Below are 25504 nucleotides of genomic sequence, written 5' to 3'. Positions count from 1 at the left end.
TCCCGCGCGCGCGCGCGCGCGCGCACACACACACCTCACACATAGTCACACACAAGCCATAGGGCCTCACAGGCAGAGAGACGGCTCCGGGACCGGAGGGAGGCAGAGCCGCCGAGAGCGGCCGGGAGGAGGGGGCGAGGCAGCGGGGGGAGCCCTCGGTCCCGCTCCTGCGTCCGGGGGCCCCGCGCTCACACCGGCCCAGAGACACCCTCGCAGACACCCGTAGGCGCGCACGCGCACCCTCTCCCCTCCCCCTCCGCCTTCCCTCCCGCCGCCTCCCGGCCGGACGATGGATCCCTGCAGATCCCGGGGCTGAGAGCACCGCGCACCGCGCCGAGCCCGGGCGGACCGAGCCGAGGCGAGCGAGCGAGCGCGCGCGGGCGGGCGGACAGAGCCGAGCGGAGCCGGGCCGGGCGGGCCGCTCCCTGCAGGGCTCTGCGCGGCGTGCCGCGGCAGCCGCGGGCTCCGGCTCCGGGCCATGAGCCCCTCCGCGGCTCGGCGCTGAGCCCGAGTCCGGCCCCGCGCCCCAGGACCCGCCGCCGCTTGCCGGGTTCCCGAAGCCCCCTCAGGTGGGTTTCCGATACCCCCGCCTTTGGCTGAGGGACTCCCCAGCGCCCCGAAGCCGAGACTTTCCTCCCCTCTCGCTTTTCCCCAGCTGCTGGGGCGGCTCGGTGGCTGGGGAGGGGGGCGGGGGCCGAGCAGGGGATCTGGCTGCGTCGAGAAGCTGGACTGGTGGGGGGGGTTGCGTCCGGGGCGGGGACAGCTAGCTGTCATAGGGAACCGTGCCCCCCCCCACCCATGCATCCACCTCCGGCTGCCCTCCACCCCCCACCCCAAATAGACACACACATAGCCTGCGCGGTTAGGAGAACTGGAGACGCCCGCAGGTGAGGACTCTGGCTGGGCCCCTCCCCACCTCGCGGGGCGGGGGGGGGGGGGGGGGGTGTTAGTCCAGGTTTAGCTCAGCCAGATGAAAGCTCAGTCCTGGGGACACCCTTGGCCAGGAGCTCCTGACCCTGGGTTCTGTCCATCTGGGGGAGTTTTCGTCTCTAGGATGGGGTGGACATTCCTGTCCCAGAGTGACCCCACATCTGGAGGGAACTCCTGTGCCTGCCTGTGGAAATATTGGGACTTCCCTCTCACCCTCCAGTGACTATATCTGGGGTCTCCCCTGGCCTGGGAAGCTTTCCTGGGAGGGCATTCTCTTGGCCTGAGCTGACCCCTGTGCCCCCGCATTTGGAGGAACCCTCCTCTACGAGTGTGTTCCTTGGCCGGCCACCTCTGGGCTCACACACAGAGGGAAGTCTCCTGCCCCAGGGGCAGTGACCTCTGGTGTCGGGGATTCCGAATGGGCACACGTGCAGGGCCCCCCAGGTGTACTCTCATCTCAGGACAATAACAGCCTCCCCACCCCCCCTTCCCCAGGACCCCCTCGGCCAGGATGGAACTGAAGGCCGAGGAGGAAGAGGTGGGTGGCGTCCAGCCGGTGAGCATCCAGGCCTTCGCCAGCAGCTCCACGCTGCACGGCCTGGCCCACATCTTCTCCTACGAACGGCTGTCTCTGAAGCGGGCGCTCTGGGCCCTGTGCTTCCTGGGCTCGCTGGCTGTGCTGCTGTGTGTGTGCACCGAGCGAGTGCAGTACTACTTCCACTACCACCACGTCACCAAGCTCGATGAGGTGGCTGCCTCCCAGCTCACCTTCCCCGCCGTCACGCTGTGCAATCTCAACGAGTTCCGCTTCAGCCAAGTCTCCAAGAATGACCTGTACCACGCTGGGGAGCTGCTGGCCCTGCTCAACAACAGGTGGGCGGCTCCCACCCATCTGCTAGCCGGGCTCCTTGGAGTTGCATGCATCCCAGCTTCCGGATACCCCTATCAGGGGGCTCGCCTCTCCAAACCTGCTGTAAAGCCCGGACAACCCTGCCCTCTAGGCCCCCCAAGCCTGCCACTCACAGCAAAGGAATTGGGGTGCTGCTGAGCACGCTGTTGAGGGAGCCCAACCTCTGATCCCAGCATAGTCCCAAACAGCTCTGCCCCTGCCCAGCCTGAGCTATGAGACATTAGCACCTTCTCTGGAATGACCTCTGCCACCCTCCTGCTGCTGCGTCTTGATCTTCTCCTCTATCCTTAAAGGGTAGGGACTGTAGTATAAAGATAGTTCCTGCCTTGATGTCTCTGCCCACCTCTCCCTTACCCACGTGGCCACGGCAGATCCTACTGTCTTCTCAGACCCCGGGGTTCAGGTCCTCTGGACACACCCAGCTCTCCTGTGCCTATGCCCAGGCCTGCTTCCCAGGGCTGGTTGCTACCCTCCTCCCTCCCTGCCCCCCCCCCCCCCCCACCGAGGTTGGGTATGGGACACTGGAGGCCCAGTGGAGGGATGAATGGAAGGTCATGCTGATCCATGCACTGCTCACCCCTGGGCTCCAGGTATGAGATACCGGACACACAGATGGCAGATGAAAAGCAGCTGGAGATACTGCAGGACAAGGCCAACTTCCGCAGCTTCAAGCCCAAGCCCTTCAACATGCGGGAATTCTATGACCGGGCAGGGCACGACATTCGAGACATGCTGCTCTCCTGTCACTTCCGGGGGGAGGTCTGCAGCGCTGAAGACTTCAAGGTGGTGAGTGAGTCCCCTGGTGTGGGGCATGAGTCAGCCCTGCCCCCAGAGGAGGAGGTTAGGAGCCAAGGGCCTCTCATCAAGCTTGCTACTCTGGGAGAGGAAGCTGTGGGTCCCTGGGGTTTGCTTCTGTCCGGACGGGACTTAGTTCAGCACAGGGGCACGTGTGCTCTGTGTAAGGGCCTGAGCATCAGCCTTGTGTCCACGATGGCAGGAAAGAGGGCCCACAGTTCATAACACACATCAGGCTGACACACGCACTCATACACACACACACACACACACACACACACACACACACGCCCTGGCATGGCTTTGACCTCACAGCTTACTGTGTGGGCTGCAGGTGTCAGCGCTGGACATGGTGGTGGGTAAGCCTTATTATTTGAAATGAAGTCTGAGGACTATCACCTGGGAGCTTGAAAGAACTGCAGGACTTAGCTACTCCACTTCCCCTGACCAACTGAATCAGAATTTGCATTTTAGCAGGTGATTTGGACTTAAGTTTGGGAAGCACTGAAAAAACTGGGAAGGGAAGCTTTCTCTTAAATAGCCAGACAGGTAATTCTCTCTGTGCCACCCCTGTCCACACACACACACACATATGCACACGCACATGCACACACACACATACACATGCACATACTGTCCGATTGGGTTCCCCCTTTGCCAGCAAGACCCACAGAGCCAGGGTCTGAGGAAGGAGAAATTATTTGGGGTACACAATCATGGCTGAACTGGAAGTTCCCTTTGCTTTTTTTTTCATCCCTTTGCTCCTTACAATGGAGATGTCCCCACAGACACACACACACACCACTCCCCACAGATGGGGCTGCCTCAAAGCCAGCATCCCAAGGAGGGTTAGGGGAACTGACTTGCATCTCATGTGCCAGGTGATCCTGGGCAAGTCCTATAGATTCCTGAGCGGTTACAACCAGACAGGCTGGAAAGGGCCCAGAGGACCTGGAGCCATGTGTGAAAAATAACACCGGATGAGAGAACGATGCTTATAACCCTTCAGAATGCTTTGTAGGCTGTCCTTCAATCCCCTGGATAAACAGCCACATTATCTCTATTTTACAAATGCACAAACTGAGGCACAGAGAGGTAGAATGAGTTGCCTGAGTTCACGTAGTTGGTTAGTGACAGATTCAGGATTAGAACTCATGTCTCATTAAGTTCCAATGAAGTGTGCTCTTTGTTAATATTGTTGGCCCTGTAGTCACTGTATCCATTTCCAATCCTGATCATTGCTCTTTGAAAACCCAGCCTCCCCTAGGACCCCCTTGCTATCCATGCCTGCCCCCAATTCTCCGCTCTCAGATATTCCCTTTCCTTCCTGCCCGTTTCCCCCCCTCCTTGCCTGCTTCCTCCCAGCATTATGGGAGCATGAACTGCATTTGCTTGTGTAGAAATGTTGGAGCTGTGGCCATGCTTGTTTTCTCCTGCTGAGGTTACACAAGGATTCCCAATTTCCTTATGCCCTGCTCTGCCAACCAGCTTCACGTGCCTTTGTCAATCCTGCCGGACAAAGGTTTCAAGACTACACTCCTTGCCGAGCCAAGCTGATGGGGAGCCTAGAATGGCACGTTAACCACTTCCCTCTTTCCTTCCTCAAAACAGAAAAGTCCTGGATTCTCCAGAGCCTGAAACCAAAGGGTTCCTGGGCTCACCAACTGTATACCCATGAGTGGTAGAAGCAAGCGAAGGTAGAAGTAAGGCAGAGCCTTCCTCTGTAACATACCCAGTGTACAGGCAGAAGGGACCAGCAAGAAAGAGAAAACCCATTAGCTTGAATGGCTTGTAATTCTGGATGGTGGGCAGAATACTTGGCTCAACCCGAGAAGGTGTAAAGTGGGGGTTTAATTAGTCCATAGAAAGGGTTCAGTTGAGGCTCCATTTGTCCCTCATGCCCAGAAAGATTCCAAGTGGTGATGCCGAGACAGGTTCGGTTCGTGAAATTGGAGATACTGAATTATGATCGGTCCATGTTATCTGAGGGAACAATTCTAAGTAGACAGATGGACATATGACTGGTTCACAAAGCTCTGGAACAATCTGAGTTCTTCCTCTTGCTTGGGGTTGGGGTAAGGGGAGACACAAGAACTAGTAAACTGCAGACCCAGCACTGGCACCTCTTGGTTCTGGGTCGCCAGGGAAGACTAGGTTTTGGATGTTTCTGAGCTCATGTCAAAGACCTGACCCTGAATCTGGCTGCACCCAAACCTCTCAACCCCTCCTTCCACCCTCTCTCATAGATCTCCCTGCCCGCCTCTTTCCATGTCAGGAACTATACCACTTCCGCCAATAGGGATGTTACTACACACATGGGAGTTTGGTTGTGAATCCATGTCTGACATCTCCCCAGTGGAAAGGAAGGGCTCAGGCCCTCTCCTCCAGCTCCCTGGTACTAAGGGGCACAGACACTCCTTGCCGGATGCTCCACCTTCTCTCTCTTCTTCTTTAGTCTAATAGTTAACATCTGCCTCTCCATCCTTGCCATTCTCTGCTAGGCCAAGAGGTATGTACTTAGCCCCTGGACAGACAGGGCACTGACGGAAAGCATTTGCCTATTGGGTCAGAGCTCCGGAGAGACTGTCCTGGCATCTTCTGCTGCCTTGAAACAGAGGTTCTAACTAGAAATCCAAGCCCTGGCTCACAGTTTTTGCAAAATATAGCGTGCAGAGGTACATGTGAATTCCTCTCCTGGTTTCCAAGGGCAAAGCTTATCCAACAGTGAGAACCTTGCTCACGGGGGACAGTTCAGGGGGCATAGGAAGGGCATATTCTGGTCCCTCAAAGACCCCAGCTTCTCTAGCAGGGGTCTGCAGTGATGTGTTTCCCCCAGACGTGCTTCTGAATCCAGCTCAACCGTAGGGGATGGACTGGTGGTCACAGAGTGTTTGACTGGGTCCATCCCCCAGCCGTAGCTGAGTCGGCTTTGGAGAGTAGGAATACATTTGGGGAACCTGGGCTAAATCTGGGAGAAACTGATTTGGAAACTCTTTGGGACTGAAGAGGCAGAGGGCAGAGGGCAGACATTAGCGGCTCTCTCCTGAGCTACCATAAGAGCAACCAGAGACCCACTCTCAAGGACCCTGTCTTCCCTGTCCCCTTCTTTTCCTTTGAGGCGGGGTGCTTCGTTGCCAGGGCAACAGGGTCTGGGGCTCCGCTCTCTCCCACCCCAGCTCGAGGCCAGCCAGGCCACGGCAGGGCAGGGGTTCCGTGGAGGGGGACCAGGGGCGCAGCTGTCTGCCAGTGTCTGGGTGGGGGCCGGAGGGAGTGAGCACAGTCGCAGCTGGTGCCAGCCTCCAGCTGCACCTTATCTGTCCCTGGCAGTGGGAGCGCCTGTGTGGCTGGAATGCTGAACAGCACCAGGGGAGGGGGCTGGCAGATGGCTGCCCAGTCAGCCCTATGCCACCCCCCTCCTCCAGCTGAGACCCAGAGCCTTTGCCTTGGGGGAGAGAGAGTGGGGAATTCATTTCTGGACCCTGGAAGAGAAGGAAGGGGAGGGCAGAAAATGGAAATCCTTGGGGTGGGTATGCAGTGGAGATAGTATTCTCTCTCAGGTGGGGGTGGAATTGGGGGATAAGGGATTGAGGTGCCTACAGGAGTCCCCCCCCCCCCCGCCAGGACCCAGAGGCACAGAAATCCCCCTAAGATTCTGGAAGGGGACAGGACTCTTCTGGATCACCTAGAGGGGTAAGAAGCAGATGTAAGAAGTGGGTGTAGGTGGGTGATCCTGGGACCTGGAGAGGGGAGGGAGCAGCCATCTTATAGCAAGCTGAGCCGGGGTGCAGGTCCCAGAGAGAGCCAGGGCTAGCATGGGAGCATCCTTATCCCCGACTTGGCTCTGCCCCTTCACTGACACCCCTCACACCCACACACCCTGGCTTGCCTCATCCCCCTCCCACCGCATAGCAGCTCAGACCAGCTCAGACCTCACTGAGTCTGTTCCCTCCAGCTATCAGGGAACGGAGGCTGCTGAGGGGAAAAGCTGCCCAGACTGCTACATAGAGAGCAGGGTCCTGAGCAACCCTGCCCGGGGGCAAACGCCCAGTGGTTTTTGTTGGGGGGGGGCGGTTAACGGGGAGCATGCACAGATTGCAGAGGGACCGGAGAGGCTGGAGCTGGGAAGTTAACTTTGGAGGAGGGCATTCCTTCCAGCCTTATCCTTCTCTCCCTCCCTCCCTCAGAAGTGCCTGAGGTTGGAGGGAGGAGACGGGAGTAGAGCCAGGTGCAAGAATCCCGGGGACCCTGGTTGGGGTTTCTCCCTCTCTTTCCGTCTCTCTCTCACAAACATCCTTTGGATAACGTAGTTTCCTCTCTCACCTCCTCTCCCGGTCCTTTCTTCCTCCCCTGCCATTCTTGACTCCACCCCTCTCCCAGCTAAGAGGCTACTCCAAGTTAATTGATCTCTCGGCTGTTGGCTAAAGTAATAGGGAATTGATGTAAGTAACTAAGTGCCTCTGGGGGCAGAGTCGGAAGTGCAGGGGTGGAGGGAGCACCTCCAAGCCTTGGGCCTTTCTCCTGCCCCGGCCTGTGGAAAACTCAAAGGTAGGGTCGCTGCTGCACCTGGTATGCATCCATCTGGGAAGCAGAGGGAGGCCTGCAGGGAGGTCCCGTTTCTGCCGCGGGTGGAGGTTGCTTCTGAGCATGCTTCAACTTTGGTTCATTACTGTGACAGAGCCCCTTCTAAGGGCCAGGCCCCATGCTGGGTGCCAGAGACCCAGTCCCTGCCCTCAGGGAGCTTGGAGTTAAGTGTGGTACCCAGAGAGGCTCAGAGCCTAGAGAGTGGTGACAGTGACAAAGGAAGCCTCAGGGAACAGGGAGTAATGTGACTGGTACCAGAGGACCCTCGACATCTGGGTGGAGTCCTTCCAATCTCCCCAGGCCAGCTCAGCTATTCAGAAACTCTAGGGTTTTGTTTTTTTTTTTTTAATGTTTATTTATTTATTCTTGAGAGAGAGAGAGAGAGAGAGACAGAGAGCGAGCAGGGGAGGGGCAGAGACAGAGAGAGGGAGAGAATCCCAAGCAGGCTCCATCTGGTCTGTCAGCACAGAGCCTCACGTGGGGCTCCAATCCACGAACTGTGAGATCATGACCTGAGCTGAAGTCAGATGCTTAACTGATTGAGCCACTCAGGCACCCGAGAAACTCCACTTTCATAGAATGTGTGGTGACTCTCCACCCCCACCCCCACCCGCTGCCATCCTCCCCCAGCAGATGCACAGCTCACTGCTCTCCAGCAGGGGTCATTGTCTGCCTCCAGCCAGGCACCCTAGGCACAAGCCTGCCCTCACGGTAGGTCTGAGGTGGCTGCTCCAGGAACTTCTACCCTCTGGCTGAGAACCTCCCAGTCAGGACTCTTGTGTGAGGATTCTGGGAGGCCAAACTGGGAAGCAGACAGCAAGAATGAGAAGTGATGCCTAGTTCTGGCAGAGGGAGAGGCTGGGCATGGGGACCCCTGGGTTCTATTTTAGGCATAGTTTCATCTGGCTTCACTTCTTAGCTTCTAGGCCCAATTTCCTGTGAGGAAAGGGGGCTCTAAGGAGTTTGCTAAATTCTTCTTTGCCTGGGGGCAGCCCCTCCCTCAGCCTCTGGGACTCTCTAGCTAAGCTCATGCTGGCCCATGTGTGGAATGGATGTATGGTACTGACTTTTCTGGACACATGGATCAGACATCTTGTGGGAAAAAAAATTGTATATATGTTTTTATTTATTTTTGAGAGAGAGAGTGTGTGTGAGCAGGGGAGGGGCAGGGAGAGGGGGAGACAGAGGATCCAAAGCAGGCTCTGTGCTGACAGCAATGAGCCTGATGTGGGGCTCAGACTCACAAACCGTGAGATTATGACCTGAGCTGAAGTCAGATGCTCAACCCCCTGAGCCACCCAGGTGCCCCTTCCTTGTGGAAAATGTTAAAACGAGCACAAAAAGGCTGTGTATTCACCTTGAGGGGAAGTTCCCTTAAGAAACTCTAAGGACAGAGACTCTGGCATCTCAGGTTTTCTAAGGCCACCCCCCAAGGAAAGGGAGGACAAATTGTGATTTTTCTGAGCTACTATGAGTTCTTGGAAAGAAAACCCTTTCTCACCCTTCTCATCTGCACCTCCTTGATGTGACTGCAGTCCCGGGGGCCCTGGGAAGGGGGGCTGTGTAGCTTAGGGCTGTGTGTCTCTAATCAGTATGTCACATCATCGGGCCAGGCTGGGGACATTCCTAGGGGTGAGATGGCTGCAGTGGCCTTGACCGTGAATAGCAGTCAACTCAGCCTTCCTTATGACACATTCGCTGCATGTGGGCCCCAAGTGGGCAAGCACACATGTGCACCTCCATGGTGAGGTCTGAGGATGAGAGAATGGAGATGTAGATTAGGTGAGGTGGACGTGTGTGGATGCGCATGGGGGCACACGCCGCTCAGTGTGGTTGTGGGAGGGAGCTTGTGTGCAGGCAAACCTCTGGTTGCATGCAGAGCACATAGCAGCAAAATTAATCATCTCTTCCAGTCGAGCTTTGCAATATACAAACTCCCTTTGCTTTAGCTCATGGTCCTCAATTCTGGGAGGCAGGAAGATATTAATATCTTCACTTGAAAGATGAGGAAACTGAGGCTCAGGGATGTTAGGTGACTTGTCTGAGGTCACATAGCCAGTGAATGCCAGAGTGGGACCTTGACTTCAGATCTTCTAGATCCAGGTTCTTTGTGTGTGACTGTAGGAGCAGATGTGTGGAGCAGGGTGGTGGGGGGAGGAGGGTGTCTGGCTTCCCAGCTTGCCGTGTTCTCTAAAGAAGCAGGAGGCAGGAAGGAAAAGGGTACAAAGGAGAAGGAGCCCCAGACTCAGGTTGGCCACACCAAGTCTCTTGATTCCTCTGCCTTTTCATTGCACCACCTGGCCAAATCCCGACCTTAGTAGATAGACCCACCACTGGCTTTCCTCAGGGTGGCTCTAGGGCAACCAAGCTCTACCGGAGGAAGTCACACAATAGGCCAGCTTGAAATCACCTTGTGCCCATGATCAATATCCTGAAATGGGCCTGCTGTGCCACCTGGCAACCCCATTGTATTTTCCTGGTCACCTCGCTCTTCCCAATGACTACTGCAGACTTCTCCACTCATCTCAAACAGCCGCCCTTCCTAGCCCCCCCACTCACCCTCAGCAGATGACCTTGCCTCCTGCTCCACAGAGAAGATACAAGCCTCAGAAGATAGAAGCCTCAGCCAAGAACTCGCCCTTCCTTTGGGCAGCGATCCCCAGAGGGGAGCATTCCTCTTATCTAGGCTGAAAATCTCAATCTATTCTTTCCATCTGATCTCCTACCTATATAGGAATTTTACCCTAAAGATTTTGCCTCTCCATCTACACTCGGTCTCTGCCTCTCCAGTGGAACCTACCTACTGACACTGAAACATGCTTATGATTCTCCCATCTAGAAATACATAGCTAAAACGACAGCTATCATTTATTGAGCACTTGCTATGTATCAGGGTTGAGGTTAAGATAAAAACCAAAACCAAAGGTCTCTCGACTCCACAGCTCCCTCCAGCTCCAGCTCGCACACTATCTCCCTGCTTCCTTTCACAGAAAAAATTCTGAAAAGTGATGTATATATTCCACTGTCTCCATTTCCTCATCTCAAACTCTCTCTTCAATCTGCTTCAGGCTGCCATCTGCCTGCCCCCAGCACTCCACCAAAATGGTTCTAGCTGCGGCCACCAGGGACCTCCATGTGGCCAGATCCTGCAAACATTCTTTATCCTTACTCTCTCAATAACATTCAAAAATGGTTGACCACCTCCTCTTTTTAAAACCGTTCTGTCCTGACACCCACACACTCTCGATTTTCCTCCTTTGTCTAGTTCCTCCTTCTCTGTCTCATTGCCAGTTCATTCTCTTTAACTTGGCTGTTCAATGTCAGCACTACTCAAGTCTCAATCCCAAGCTTTTCTCTTTTTATAAATCATGAGGGCACAATTTAATGGTGCAACTTGATGAATTTTTCATTAGTACATTTTTACATTGGTGTATCTTTTTTTTTACATATAAGATTTTATTTTTAAGTAATCTCTACACCCAATGTGGGGCCCAAACCCATGACCTTGAGATCAAGAGTCACATAGCCAGGTGCCCCTGCATTGGTGTATCTCACAATGTTATATTTTACGTATTACATCAGTATGTACTTACATCAGTATTACATCAGTATGTACTTACATTGGCATAGAAGTGTAAAACATTTCCAGCACCTTAGAAAGTTCCTTTAGGCCCTTTCCTAGTCAATACTGTCCCATAAAAGTTAACCATTATTCTGACTTCTGTCGGGACAGTTAAGTCCCACCTGTTCTTGAAGTTCCTAGAGTATATGTATCCTCCATACACACTTTTGTGCTTGTCTTCTTTTGCTTTCGATTTTGTCTGTGACATTATCTTGTTTGGTGTGGTGGTAGTTAGCTCTTTGTCAATGCTGTGTTGTATCTCATTATATAAATATACCAAGATGTGTTTATCCATTTTACTCTTGCTAGACATTTGGGTTGTTATTAGTTTTTTGGCTATTATAAATAAAGCTACCATGAACATTCTTGTTTATGTTTTCTGCTTGTCATAGGTACTCATTTCTTGGGTATATAACTAGGAGCTGTGGTTAAGTCACAGGTTGGGATTCTGTTTAGCTTCAGTGGATATTGACAAATCAGGCTTGTTTGCTCTTTCTTTCTGTCTTTCTGTCTTTCTGTCTTTCTGTCTTTCTTTCTTTCTTTCTTTCTTTCTTTCTTTCTTTCCTTTCTATTCTATTCTTGGGCCATCTCATCTTCACGCATGACTTCAGTCAGCATCTATACACCAGCGAGTGCCAGATGTATGCCTCAGTCTAGCTCTCTCCTCTCAGCCTCAGCACCAGTGACCAATCTCCCACTTCACATCTCTACTTGGATGTCCCCAAGGCTCCAAAAACCCAGCATGTGCAAAGCCAAATTCATCATCTTATCTCCCAAACCAGTCCTTGCCTTGTGTTCTGGCCTAGCGAGCCACCCCACCATACAGCCACTTATGCAGACTAGAAATCATCCCTGACAGTCCCATCTCCCTCACCGCCCTTAACCGGACCTGCCATTGTTGCCTCCCAAATATCCCTACCCTACTACCCTATACCAAGCCAGCCCACTACTCACCGTCTTGCCTAGACCCTGCAACCGTTTCCTAACAGGTCTTCCAGCATCCCCTCTGGCCACTCCAGAGTCCTTTCTTCAAAACACTGCTCTGATCACTTGAAATTCTCCCACGGTGTGCCTCCCATTGTCCTTGGACCAGAATCTTTGCTGTGGTCTTCAACGCCCTGAGAGGTCTGGGTCCTGCCTGTTCCTCCAGCCTGTTCTTACCCTGCCCTGGCTTTCCAACTACATCCTCCTCTGCTCAGCTCTCTCCTTCCGTGGTCTTCAGGGCCTTTGCATGACTCTGCTCTCTAGAATACTCTTTCCCCCTGCCTCCCCCCCTACCCCCATGCAGACCTTTACCTAATTATGCCTCCTTATTCTTTAGATTGCAATTAAAACATCACTTCCTCAGAGAAACCTGCTTTGATTCCCAAGGCTGGGTCAGATCTCCCTGTCATTCACTCCCATAGAGCATATTATTTTTTTTCATAGCACTTATCGTAGTTTGCGATTAATCATTTAGTTTTGCAATTTTTAGAAAATGGTGTCTGTCTCCCCCATCAGACAGTAAGTTCCACAAGGGCAAGATCCTGGTCCTCTATATATTCTTTTTTTTTTTTTTAAGTTTATTTATTTTGAGAGAAAGAGAGGGAATGGGGGGGGGGGCAGAGAGAGAGGGAGAGAGAGAATTCCAAGGAGGCTCTGCCCTGTCAGCATGGAGCCTGATGTGGGGCTCAATCTCATGAACTGTGAGCTCATGACCTGAACTGAAACCAAGACTCAGATGCTTAACCGACTGAGCCACCCAGGTGCCCCTATGTATTCTTCACGTGTCCTCAGTATGTAGATACTCAGTAAATATTTGATGAATAAATGAAAGAATGAAGAAGGAGGAAGGGATTTGGAGGGGGATGATCTAATCCTAGTCTCATGCCCATTACTTGCTCTCCATGAAACTTGAACAGATCATTGTGCCTCAGTTTCCTCATTTGTCGGGGGGGTGTGAAGTTACTCAAACCTGCTTAATTCACTAGGTTGTATAAGGATCCCATGAGATATTAATTAAAGAGCATGAAACATTGTACAGATGTTGAGGGCGAGGGAGTTTAGAAAAACATGTGGAGAAAATCAGAAACCACTGAGTTGCCACACACAGCTTAAGAGCAGTGCTGGGTAGGGAATGACACAGGGAAGGGTTGCATCCTTGGACAGAGGGTTCAGAATCGAGTGCTGCCCTACCTGCGTTCTGCTTGCCCACTTCTCCTGGGGCCTCTGTGTGTGCTTGGGGGGGGGGGGGGCGGTCTGTGTGTGCTGCTTGATACTTTCCTTACCTCCCATTACTGTGAAAATTTTGGATTTGTCTACTGGAACAAGATGTGGTAGCAGAGAATGTTAGAGGATGGAGGAGGGAAGAAATGTGGTTGGTGTGTGTGTGTGTGTGTGTGTGTGTGTGTGTGTGTGTGTGTGTGTCTTTGTTGCCCCACAAGGCAGCTGTGTGTAGTGATGTGTAGGTGTGCAGTGTGGGTCTTTGTGTTGGTGTGGGGGAAGAAGTGTCCTGCCATGCTGGATTTGCCGTCCTCTGAAGCTGCTGTGTGTGCGCGTGCCCTTCTCTCTAGTGAAGCCTCGTGGTGGAAGTGTCTGTCCCCTGTCTTGGTGTCTTCCCTCTGGAAGTCTAACCTACCTCTCCGGCCAGAAGTCTGAAGGAAGGGAACAATGCCCTCTAGTGGGTGTGGAACGCACGGGCAGCTGTGGCTTCCCCACCCTCACCCCAGGCCTAGAACTTACCTCTGAAACACACATCCTGAGGACAGGCAAAGCCTTCTAGAAGCTGAGGTCTGGGAGGGGGGTGCCCAGGTGGAGAAAATGCACACGGGACCAGAAACAGAAAAGGAACCCATGAATTCATACAGAAGAAGCCTGAGGACCACAGTCGAAGGGGGTTGGGGGGCGGTAATCTTTCTTCTCATCTCTTGAGTGACCTCTCTGGTTGCCCTGGGTGTTCCTGGTCTTCTTGGTTCTAGTTTCTTAACATGGTCCCTGGGTCTTGCTCTTTCATTTTCACGGTCTCTGTCTTCAAGAAGCTGTTGGTCACTGCTCATGCCTGAAGGGGCTTGAGCAGATTTGGACCCCTCATTCTGTGTCCTGAGTGGGTACTAACTTTGTCCTGTGCAATCAGGAAAGGCTTCTTGGAGGAAGTAACATGTGAGTAAGGTCTTGAAAAATGAGTAGAAATTCTCCAGATGGAGTCCAGGGAAAGCATGGAGCTGTGGATGAGCCTTGTGTGTATGCAGAATGGGAGAAGGGCATGGTGGCTAGGCACTAGACTGCTGTGGCAGGTTGGGGAAGGGAGGCTGGAAGGTAAGTTGCAAAGGCCTCATAGCTCCTCTTGCGATGGAGGTGATTTCACCAAGAGGCACTGGGGCGTGAAGGTCTCTATGCAGGAGAATGGTCAGAATTATATAAGGTGGGGAGAAACTACTGGGAGGCAGGGGATTGGGGAGAGCAGTTGGAAAGCCATTGTTTAGGCAAAAGAGGTGGAGGCCAGTCTGAGGGCAATGGTGAAAGATGGAGATGGGCCAGAGCTCAAACACCGCTCTTCTTCTGGAGCCTCTGTGTCCCTGGCAGCAAAGCTGAGGCCAAAGGTCCTATATTAGTCAGTTCTGCTGGCATCTGGCACCCTGCCTCCAATCCCCAACACACTCCAGGGTCTCTGCATGGAAACAGAGAAGGGAAGAGGTGTGGGAGCAGGGAGGGAGGGGAGAAAAGGAGGGGGGAGGAGGTCTGAGGCTGTGTGATGGTTAAGGAAGGGCAAGGCCCAGTAGACTCATCTGACCTCCACTGCTTACCTCTGGTCCTGCAAAGGAAGGGTTAACAGGCTTCCCCTCTCTCCCTCCCTTCCACTCCTCCCCTCAGGTCACCTTCTAGGCCCTAGAGACTTGGATTGTGGCTCAAGTTCCTCAATCATTGGCCCTGAGTAATCAGAGCGCACAGAGGGGCCAGGGGCCTGGGGGCAGAGAATGGTAAACTGGGGGCAAGTCTCAGAGACTGAGCAGCCAGGGGTATGTGTGAGGCTGAGGGTTTGGGGAATACCCCGAGTTGGTTCCTGACACTCTCCACCTGACCTAGCAGTATTCTCTGATCTCAATTTCTTCCACCTACCAGACAGAATTCCTCGAACTCCTCTCCTGGACGTTGAGGGGTGGGCAAGCTGGGAGGGGAGTGGTGGTCTGCCAGGAAGCTTTTCAGCTGCAAGAGACAGGGTCCTCCCCCACACTGGTGCCGGGAACTGGCCATAAATGAGTCTGTGGTCAGTGAGAGACCTCTGCTAATGGAACCTGGGCTGCCCCCCAAGCCACAGAAGGGAAAGGTGGAGGAGGGGAAAGTGACCTAAGTGTTGCTCAGCACAGGGGAGGGTGAGGACTTGAAGCTGAGCCAGAATCAGGGGAGGCAGGGGAGGATAAATGGGGTCAGGGACTGGCGGGAGGGAAATTGGAGGTCAAGGCAATGATTACAGGGGAATTAAGGGTTCAGGAAGTAGCAGGGTAAATTGGGGTCAGGGCAGTGACTGAAAGGGAACTGGGGTCTTATGTGTGTATTGGGAGATGATGGGGGTATATGGTCAGTGAAATAATTGGGGGGATTATGGATCAGGGGGAGTCATGGAGGAATTAGAGGTCTGAGAGAGCCGAGAGTGCAGAGGCTCTGATATCTCAGGGAAATGGCTGCACCCGGTGAGAATGGGGGCGAGGACCCAGAATTGGGACAGGAAGACCAAGGGAGATGCTGAGGAACCGATGGGATGGTGATAGGGAGCTTGAATGTCATGGGGGAGGGGCAGGGACTGTGGCTCTGGGCTGTGGAAGCAAAGGAATCTGCTAGGTCCCATCTCACCTGGAGCCCCTAGGCTTGTCTAGGGTTTCCACTGTCTTCAACCCCCTCTGTCCTGCTGGAGCTGGTGACGGGAAAGGGGCTCCCTCCCGTCCATCAGCCTCCCTTTCCCACCGCCATCCATTATTCATCAGCCCAGAGGCCCGCCCTGTGGCAGAGCAGGCAGGTCCTCCTCCCCACGCCCCGCCCAGTCTCAGCCCCATCTCAGCCACACTGCCACGAAGGCCCTGGCAGAGAAGGACAGCTGGCTGGCGAGGCGGAGGAGACCTGGCAGAAGGTCTGGGTGGCTGGCTCTGCTGGACCCTGCCTGAGATCACATCTGTCTCTCCCTTCACCTGCCAATCCCCAGTGCCAGGAAGCCCCTGGAGAAGATGCCCATCCAGATCTTCTGCTCTGTGTCATTCTCCTCTGGAGAGGAAGCCCCAGGGCCCTTGGGAGATGTTTGGGGTCCGCACCAGCGGCGGCAGCGGGACAAGTCAGAATCAGAAGAGGAGGAAGAGAAGGAAAAGGAGGCAGTGAGGAAGAAGGCTAGAGAGGGGGATTCGCCCATGGATTTGGTGGCCTTTGCCAACAGCTGCACCCTGCATGGCACCAGCCACATCTTCGTGGAGGGGGGTCCAGGGCCGAGGCAGGCCCTGTGGGCAGTGGCCTTTGTTCTGGCACTGGGTGCCTTCTTGTGCCAGGTAGGGGACCGCGTTGCCTATTACCTCAGCTACCCGCACGTGACTCTGCTAGACGAGGTGGCCACCACGGAGCTGGCCTTCCCGGCGGTCACCCTCTGCAACGCTAATGCTGTGCGGCTGTCCCAGCTCAGCTACCCCGACTTGCTCTACCTGGCCCCCATGCTGGGGCTGGATGAAAGTGATGACCCTGGGGTGCCTCTGGCCCCACCGGGGCCTGAGGCCTTCTCTGGGGAGCCCTTTAACCTGCACCGCTTCTACAATCGCTCTTGCCACCGGCTGGAGGACATGCTGCTCTATTGTTCCTACTGCGGGGGGCCCTGTGGCCCTCACAACTTCTCGGTGGTGAGTGGGGGCCTGGGCCGGGCGTAGCACCCTAAGCGTGTCTGACATGGCACACCCTGACTGTCGCCTCCTGGGGCTGGGGCTGGTGACCACCTCCCCTGCCTCACCTGGGCCACCCACACTTCATGACCTGTCTCAGAGAGACCTGGCCAGAGCTTGCCCCGGGAGCCCCAGGGTCTGGAACCGGGCTGCTATTTTCGGGTCTGTGCCGTCCTGCTCTTCCTGTTAGAATCTTGAAATTCATCTGTGCTAGTTGGTAATTAGCTGCTGCCCTGAGGCCCCTGGTGTCTCCCTGAATATTCTCCAGCATCTCCAGCCCTTTCCCAGACCTCCCTGCGATCGAGCAGGGCCTAGGACCTTAGTCTGTCTTTGGGGTCAACCTTTGGTCTGATGGTGGGTACCTATTCCTGGCCTTAACAATTTTGACTGTCACCCCTGGACTGGAGCTGGGGCAGGTATAACCTGGTCTCTGGAGGCACAGAAGAAGAGTGTGGAAGGGAGGTGGAGGGGTGGGGACAGCCCCCAACTCCACCCCACCACACCCCTTCTCAGTAATGACCACAGCAGGGATGTCAGTGCATCCTCATGTGGTCTTTCAGTGTTCCTCCTACCGAGTGTGTATGTGTGTATGTGTGTGTGTGTGTGTGTGTGTGTCTGTCTGTCTGTGTATCTGAGGGAGAACAACAGACCTCCTCTAAATCCTCCCCTTCCCCTCCAGCTCTGAGTGACTAGGGATCCTCTTGCCCAGGGAAGCCTTCAGTGGGAGTCAGCCTCCTGCTTGCCCTCCCACTCTGGAGTTTAGGGTCCTTGCTGAGGCACCAAATGGCACCCCCTCCCCTCCCCACTTCAGCTTCCAGTTCTGTCTGGCCTGACTCCTCTCCTGCCCCCTCCAGGTGCCAGATGCCTGGCCTTCCCTTCCCCCACATCTGTCCCTCCATCCCCCACCTCGTCCATAGTGCAGGAGCAGGTGGCTGTCATCAGTGTGTTGTGGACCAACCGCAGACAGGGACCTCGAGGTTTTGGCCACTGGATCTCAGGCGTGTCGGGAAATACAGGAACGTGGGATAACAAAGGGGTCAACTTAGCTGCCTCTGGACCTGAGGGTAGAACACTTCTCACATAGAACCACCAGGTGGCAGCAGCAGTCCACTGGTCAACCTCACAGCCCTCAGCCCAGGCAGGGCTGGTGCTCTGGGCCACCTGGGGTCCCTCACCTTCCAGATGGAGGGTAGGCGTGGGTGTGCGTCTGGAGCCTGTGACTGAGTGCCACAAAACTTCCTTGTGGGGCTGGGGGATTGGGAGTTGTTGGAGTTCTGTCTCTACTTCATCTCTGGGCCTTACCCACAGAATAGAGGAGAGCACATGTTTTCTTTTCTGAATGGGGGAGGAGGCTGTTTCAGGAAGGGGGAAGGGGACAGGGATTCTATTTCTTAGGAACCTCCACATACCCCCACTGCTCTGGTCTGGCCTAACACCGTCTTTCTCTTTCCCTGGGCTGTGTCTGTAGACCTTCTGACTTGCTTTGTGGACTCTGTCACCATCAAGCAGTAGTCAAAGCATACTCACCCCATTTGTGGGAACGTGGAAACATTCAGGCAAGCAGCAGGGAGAGGGCCATAAGGAATTGGTTCACTCTTCTCTCCGTGGCTGTGTGGTCAGAGCTGTGATAAGGGCTGCTCTGAGGGATGGGCTGGAGAGACTGCCCCCAGGGCTCAGATCTCCTCTGAGGCCCTCATAGTTCTGCACAAACATTTCCAAGCATACCATGCCCTGAATGCTCGGTACCAGATCCTGGAAGAGGAGATGCTGGTGGTTGGGTGAGCATGGTCCTTGGGATGGCAACTAGGTCCGCTTTCAGGTTCTGGTGATGATGGGACAACGATGGACATAAGGGGCTCCTTGCTAGAGAAAACTAAAAAGCTTCGCTTGGTTTGGGGGAAGGATCTCGGGGAGAGCAAGATTTCAGATGCCTGGGGCAAAATCCAGGAAAAGAGAAATCATATCTCAGAAGGCCCCAGGATCTTGGACCTGAGGAGGGGGCCTCAAGGAGGGAGTCTCAAGGAGGGACCAGGAGTATGGCAGTGACGGGATCCTGGTGATGGAGGTGTATATATGTCAGGGTCCCAGCAGGAAAAAGACTGCCACTCGGATAGTCTAATTGAAAAGACTTGAACAAAGGGTCTATTTACAGAGCTGTGGGCAGAGTTAAGGAAACTCTGCCTGAAGGGGCCTGAGGCACCTAGTGATAGTGGGAAGTTGTCACATACAAGCTAAAGGGGTACAGGGAGGCAGCGGTGCTATGCGGGGAGCCCTCCTGGCAGGGTCTGTAGTTACAGGGTCTAAACCACTGCCAGAACATTTTCAGAGGGGAGAAGGGTGGGGAAGGATGAACACCCGGATCTCTGTCTCCTTCTGCCCTCTGATCCCTTAGTGATAGCTCCCAGTGGCCATCCCGAACCCAGAGCCTGTCCAAGTGACAAAGGGGCACGGACAGCACACTCCATCAGGATCAGCTTTCCAGGGCACAGAGCAGGGCAAAGAAGGGCAGCGAATGAGTGAGAAGGAGGACATATGGAGAATGGGCTACATAGAAGGAATCATTGCTGAGCAGCCGAGGGGTCTGGGGACAGCCCTTGGTAGGTAGGGGGCGCTGCCAGGACTCTCAGGTTCTTCACTCTGCCTTCACCAGGTCTTCACACGGTATGGAAAGTGCTACACATTCAACTCGGGCCGAGATGGGCGTCCACGGCTGAAGACCATGAAGGGTGGGACTGGCAATGGGCTGGAGATCATGCTGGACATCCAGCAGGACGAGTACCTGCCCGTATGGGGAGAGACTGGTATGTCACTTCTCTCTGAGACCCCTTCCCATGGCCCTAGTCATCAGCCTCCACCAGGGGACTCCTGAGCTCCACTGTGGGACCCGAGGCAGGACTTGGGCTCTCCTCCCTTCTTCCTAGCATCTTGCCATCTCCATCTCCGACTCTACCTGAATGCCACCCTCACAGTTCTCTGGCTCCCCCTTCCTGGCTCAGTTACTCTCCAAGGTAACCAGCCATCCCTTTCCATCAGTGGCCGCCACTCGCTCTATAAATAACTCCCTCTCTTCTTGGGCCGTCTGCCGTTAGTCTGGTCCCAGGGGGCCTTGGGACTGAGAGACATGAGGAGAAGAGAGAAAAGGAGAGGGAGAAATAGATAGTGTCTGGGAAAGAATATGAAACGCCGAGATGCATAGCTGAAGTCAGATAAGAAAAGTATGTAGGTTGCAGGGTTCATCAGGGCAGCATGCAGTTAGCAAACCCAAAAGGATCCTGGGGATGGGCCCCATAGACTAACCCCTCTCCCCGTCCCAGTGTGCACTGTGCTTATTCCTAGGAGAGGTGGCATGACCCCAGCTCTGAAGGAGGTTAGGGAGTCAGAAGCCTTCCCGATACATACCCCCCTCATTCCCATAGATGAGACGTCCTTCGAAGCGGGCATCAAAGTGCAGATCCACAGTCAGGATGAACCTCCCTTCATCGACCAGCTGGGCTTTGGTGTGGCCCCAGGGTTCCAGACCTTTGTGTCCTGCCAGGAGCAGCGGGTGAGAGGACCACGGGAGGCTGGTCCCAGGGTGGGGTGTTGAGGGGTCAAGATGGAGTGGTGGGCAATCAATACAGGAGGGACGGGTGAGCTAGGGTCTGGGTTTCAGTCTGACTAGTGAGAAGCATGAATGAACAGGAATGCTCTGTAAACTCTGAGACCCTCAGAGTCTGCAGAGGGAGAGGGGGCAGGACTCCTGAGTTCTGCATCTTGTCAGACAAGTCCATCAAGGTGACTCGGGGAGAAGTCCCCACACCCCCCAGCTCCCCGGCTCTCCCAGCAGCTCATCTACCTGCCCCCGCCCTGGGGCACCTGCAAAGCTGTTACCATGGACTCGGATTTCTTCGACTCCTACAGCATAACTGCCTGCCGCATCGACTGTGAGACACGCTACCTGGTGGAGAACTGTAACTGTCGCATGGTGCACATGCCAGGTCAGGCCCCAAAGCTCCAGACACAGTCTTGGGGCCCCTCAGCCTGCATTGCCTCTCACCAGCTCCCCATGCATATCAACCACCTGCCAACACGGAAGCAAGATTAACTGGCTTCTCCCCACCACAGTTCTAGCCCCGTCCATATTCCTATGGCTCTTGTCCCTCTGACCTCTTGGAAAGCATCCAAGAGGGGTGTGGACTGTGGGGTGGGTCACCTTCAGGACAGACTGGGGGCTGGCTAGTCCTGCCCTCCCACCCTCTCCTAGTTTCCAGTTTCTAGGCCCTTAATACCACCATCATCAGAAGACCCCTTTAATCTCCATCCTGCACCACTGTCTTTTCTCCTCTGTTAGGGGATGCCCCATACTGCACTCCAGAACAGTACAAGGAGTGTGCGGATCCTGCTCTGGGTGAGCACCCCTGTCCTGGGATAGTCTGGGGGAAGGAAGGAGCCACGTGCATGGGGGTTTCAGACCAGGTTCCCAGAAGCTTCAGATAACTCCTGGATCAGGCTTCACTTGAACTCTCTCTCCTGTGTCTGACCTCAGCAAGGCTGGGAATGGCATCTCTAGAGGCCCCTGTGAAAAATGAACCAGGCTCACCCGGGAGGGGCCCTCACCCTCTCTCGTCAACACCTCAGCTGGTTGACCCCCAAGGGCCCTGAAGCAATGAGATACAGGATTATGAAATATCCATGGGGAGGCTGGGTGAGGATCAGCACAGGGTGGGCACAGGGCAGGCACAGGGCTGAGGCAAAGGACAGGTCAGGTAAAAAGAAGGGGATCCAGGCTTCCTTTGGACAGGGCCAGGATGTTCATGTTGGGAAGGTGCTGGCCGAAGAGCCCCACTCAACTGGTGCCTCTCACCTGGTCGGGCACAGACTTCCTGGTGGAGAAGGACCAGGAATACTGTGTGTGTGAAATGCCCTGCAACCTAACCCGCTATGGCAAGGAGCTGTCCATGGTCAAGATCCCCAGCAAAGCGTCAGCCAAGTACCTGGCCAAGAAGTTCAACAAGTCTGAGCAGTACATAGGGTAAGGGCTCTAACTGTGCAGGGCAGGGCCCTTGGGCTGGGACTGTAAAGGGTATAACGGGGCTTTGAGGGGCCAGCAGACAGGAGGAGGTTGAGATAACAAGGAGAAGGCAACCAAGGAGTCTGGGGTGGGCATGGAGGGCAGATCTAGCTGGAGCAAGCAAAGGAAGCACCTCTCTTTCCTCCTTGCTTCATTCTCTATCTTCATCCGCACTGCTACAGCTGGGGTCACTCCACATTTGCCAGTGTGCGGAGTGTCTTTTCATAGGTGCCATCACACTTAATCCTTACAACAATCCTAAAAGGCAGGTACCCCCATTGACATCTCATTTTATGGACATGGAGACAGATTCAAAGAGGATAACTTGCTAAGGTCACCTAGCTAGTAAGGGACAGAGATGTGACTTGAACCTAGGTCTCCTCCCCCAACCCCTTTGCAGGGAGAACATCCTGGTGCTGGACATTTTCTTTGAAGTCCTCAACTATGAGACTATTGAGCAGAAGAAGGCCTATGAAATTGCAGGGCTCCTGGGTGAGCTGCTCATGGCACTGTCCCCTTCCCATGCCATGGGCATGGCGTGACACCCTACTACCCAAAGCAGGCTGCCTACCTCTGTCCCGCAAGTTCCTTCCTCGCCTGCCATCCCCCCGGGTCCTTTCCCCAAACTCTGTTGTCTTGGTATATAGTGGGAGGAGGGGGCTGAACCTTCTCTTAGGGCAAAGTGGTAGAGACAGGCCTGTGGGCATGAAGGGGGGACTCTTTCATAAGCCTTTGAAAATTTACCCGGAAAATGAATGTTGGGGTATTTTGTATTTTCTGAATAACACCTGTTCACTCTAGAAAAGTTAAAAAAAAAATGCAGAAAAGCACGGAGAAGAAAATAAACCCCACCAGAATCGCTTTGTGCTCCTTCTGTGCAAAGGCTGTGGATCTTTTTGCAAATATGACTTAACTGTCCCTGTCCCAGTAAGCTCTGCTGCTTCCAAGGTGTCCTGACACCACTAACCTCCCTGTGCCCCCTCCCCTGCAGGTGACATTGGAGGCCAGATGGGCCTGTTCATTGGGGCCAGCATCCTCACAGTACTGGAGCTCTTTGACTACGCCTATGAGGTAATTGTGGGTGGGCCGTCGGGGTGGGGCCACAGGCGCTGCAGGGTTCCGGCCTGCCAAACCACTCACCACCCCACCTCTGTCTCAGGTCATTAAGCACAAGCTGTGCAGAAGAGGAAAGTGCCAGAAGGAGGCCAAAAGGAGCAGCGCGGACAAGGGTGTGGCCCTTAGCCTGGATGACGTCAAAAGACACGTGAGGGAGCAAGAGAGGGGTGCCCTCCGGCCCCGCCCCTTCCCCCCCCCAACCCCAGGACCACCCCCCTCGCCACCTCTTCTCCTTTGCCTCCCCCGAGCCCCAGCACCACCTGTCGCCCTTCTGATAACCAGTCCCTGTCCTGTGCCGTTCCCCTAGAACCCGTGTGAGAGCCTCCGGGGCCATCCTGCCGGGATGACGTATGCTGCCAACATCCTACCTCACCATCCGGCCCGAGGCACTTTTGAGGACTTTACCTGCTGAGCCCCGCAGGCCACCGTACCAAAGGCCTAGGTGGGGAGGGCTAGGAGAATAAGGGGGCCCTCAGTTGCGCCCCTCCGCATCTGCCCTGGGGACTCACTCCCCCCTCCCAAGGTAGTCCCCCACTCCTGGGCAGTCCTTTCCTCTTGTCTGTGGTGAGGAAGGAGTCTTGACCATAGAGCCCTCTCCCTGCCTCTATCCCGTTCTTTTTATTTTTACTGAAACTAATCTAAAAAAAAAAAAAAACTTAAAAAAAACTAAAAAACTAAAAACTAAAAAGAGAGAATGGGGCAGGTGACCTCAGGCTGCCCCTTTCTGCTCCATGCTGCCTCCCCCAGCTCCCAGCCTGAATTATGTCTGTCTGGCTGTCTGTCATCTGACTGTCCACCTACATTCTGCTGCCACCAGTCACCAAAGCCCCTCCCAGTGGGGGGTGGAGGGGATCCTTGGGGTCTGGAATTTGGCCCCGAATCAGAGAATGTACCTTGAAGGGGAGGGCTAGTTGCGGGGGGGGCCCCGGGCGCAGGCTTCCCCAGCCTTAAGAGACCCTCTCAGCCCAGTGTCCCCCCAACCGCAAATTTCCAGGCAAGAACTAAGACCCTAGTCCCCATTCCCACCCCCTTACATGTGAAGTCTCTATCTAGGGAGTTGGGGATGGGAATACCCCGAAGAAGTGGATGATGGGGAGAAGATGTGGCCCTGGTGCTGTAGGCCACATCCTGATACCTACAAGTTCACCCCCACCCCAGAACTGCTGGAGAGAAATCCCAAGAGGTAGCACTCCTCTACTGTCCCATGAAAGATCCAGCTGGTTGGCTTCCAGCTCAGGGAGAGGGACACTGGTGCCTAACCTCACTGGTCCCTCTCCCAGGGGCCCCTGCGGAGGGCCGCATCCATAAATTTTCTTATGGAACTCTCCCAAGTCCTCTCCCCCAACTTCATTTGCTTCTCTCAACAACCTCATCTGCATTTTCTATTTCTATATGATACAGACTCTATATTGCTATATCTCTGTATATACTTTCCCCTAACTCTGTCTGTCTCTACCCCATCCCCTCTTGTCTCTAAGAACCATCCTCCCGCTCCAAGTCCCCCTTTCTGTGTTTCTACTCCCTCCCTGGTCTCTGAATGCCTTCGCCTGTATAAAGAGTTGGACTCTCTCCCCTGGTGTCTGTACTGTGTACACACATCCCTCTGAGAAGCACAAGGAGACGACACGCGCATTGTAACCTTCGCACTGTCTCGGTGGCGACATAAAGGAAGCTGTGAATCACAAGCTCTGCCTCTTTCTGGCCTCACCCTCTGCCCCCAACCCGGGCACCCTATGCCCTTCCCGTAGCCTTAACATTCCCTCCCCTGTTTCACAATCACAAAGCCCTTTGCCTGGCTGACTGTGGCCTCCCCAGGGAAGGGATAGCTGCGGAAAGAGACCCTGCCCAGGGAGTGGAGATCTGCTCTGCACACCAAGCCAAGGGTGTCAGAGACAAGGGGAACTATGGTCTTGTAGCTGGAGAGACAGAAGTTCAGGTCCTCAGCCAGTGACCTTTCCTTCCTTCTGGGTGCCCAGCCTCCTTTCCTCACCTGATACCTAAGCCCACCACTTCTATTTTCTGGTGAGGTATGGTTTGGTAATGGTGGGGAAAAATACAGGTTTAGAGGGGAAGTTGAAAGCTCTGCTCTTCTGTCTCTCCCTTCCTATCTTAATGAGAAATGAGTGAAGTAGAGGGCCTGCCATGCCCCCTCCCCCAGGCACTCCTCCTAGGCCAGAGCCCTACCCCTTCCCAGGCCTTCTCCGCCCAACTGTCTCTTGGTCTCCAACCCCAGAACAGGACCTGTGGCAGGTCACCTGTGCACTGCCTGGAGCTAGAGAGTGAGGCTATGGGATGTTGGGGGAGCTCTTGGTTCTTAGAAGTTCCTTGGAGATCAGACCTCTCCAGAGGGAAGCAGGAACAAGGCCAAGGGGTGTGCACCGGATGGAGAACAGCAGGCAGGGCTACGGGTGACGCATGCCTCTGGTCTAATAAACTGGGTTTCAACCATCTCTTCAGTTGTCGTTCTTCTCTTATTTGAAGAGTATTTGGGCCTTTCCACAAAGTGCCTAAAACTGAGCTTAGCTTAGGGCCAAACAACTGGGGAGGAGTAAGGAGGCTTGAGCAAGGAGACTCTGGTTCTCCTGGGATGGGACGGACTGACCATCACACCA

The 25504-nt window shown here is 54.5% G+C and overlaps 1 protein-coding gene across 4 annotated transcripts; it reads left to right on the top strand.

Annotated features, from left to right (window-relative positions):
* The first annotated feature begins 439 nt into the window (after window positions 1-439).
* On the top strand, window positions 440-25342 carry ASIC1 (acid sensing ion channel subunit 1). Of its 4 annotated transcripts, none has more exons than XM_040488187.1 (12): window positions 440-569; window positions 1426-1803; window positions 2431-2626; window positions 19377-19527; window positions 20143-20270; window positions 20553-20703; window positions 21057-21113; window positions 21584-21737; window positions 22177-22268; window positions 22768-22847; window positions 22936-23040; window positions 23200-25342. In XM_040488187.1, the coding sequence occupies exons 2-12, from the start codon at window positions 1442-1444 to the stop codon at window positions 23302-23304; spliced, it is 1581 nt and encodes a 526-aa protein (XP_040344121.1). In that variant the 5' UTR covers window positions 440-569; window positions 1426-1441; the 3' UTR covers window positions 23305-25342. The 4 variants fall into 4 exon arrangements, with proteins under 4 accessions (XP_040344121.1, XP_040344120.1, XP_040344118.1 ...); XM_040488186.1 differs by having other exon boundaries at window positions 20550-20703; XM_040488184.1 differs by lacking the exons at window positions 440-569; window positions 1426-1803; window positions 2431-2626 and adding an exon at window positions 15856-16687 and having other exon boundaries at window positions 20550-20703.
* The last annotated feature ends 162 nt before the right edge of the window (window positions 25343-25504 follow it).

Source organism: Herpailurus yagouaroundi, unplaced genomic scaffold (assembly GCF_014898765.1).
Source record: "Herpailurus yagouaroundi ecotype Mexico unplaced genomic scaffold, PumYag 166, whole genome shotgun sequence".
Lineage (NCBI taxonomy): Eukaryota > Metazoa > Chordata > Mammalia > Carnivora > Felidae > Herpailurus > Herpailurus yagouaroundi.
This window is presented reverse-complemented; position numbering and strand designations above follow the sequence as displayed.

Coding starts and splice junctions, on each gene's coding strand:
- ASIC1 (XM_040488184.1), top strand. CDS start 16,034: ATGCCCATCCAGATCTTCTGCTCTGTGTCATTCTCCTCTGGAGAGGAA. Junction 19,528..20,142: donor GCCCGTATGGGGAGAGACTG/GTATGTCACTTC, acceptor TCATTCCCATAG/ATGAGACGTCCTTCGAAGCG. Junction 23,041..23,199: donor TGGATGACGTCAAAAGACAC/GTGAGGGAGCAA, acceptor CCGTTCCCCTAG/AACCCGTGTGAGAGCCTCCG.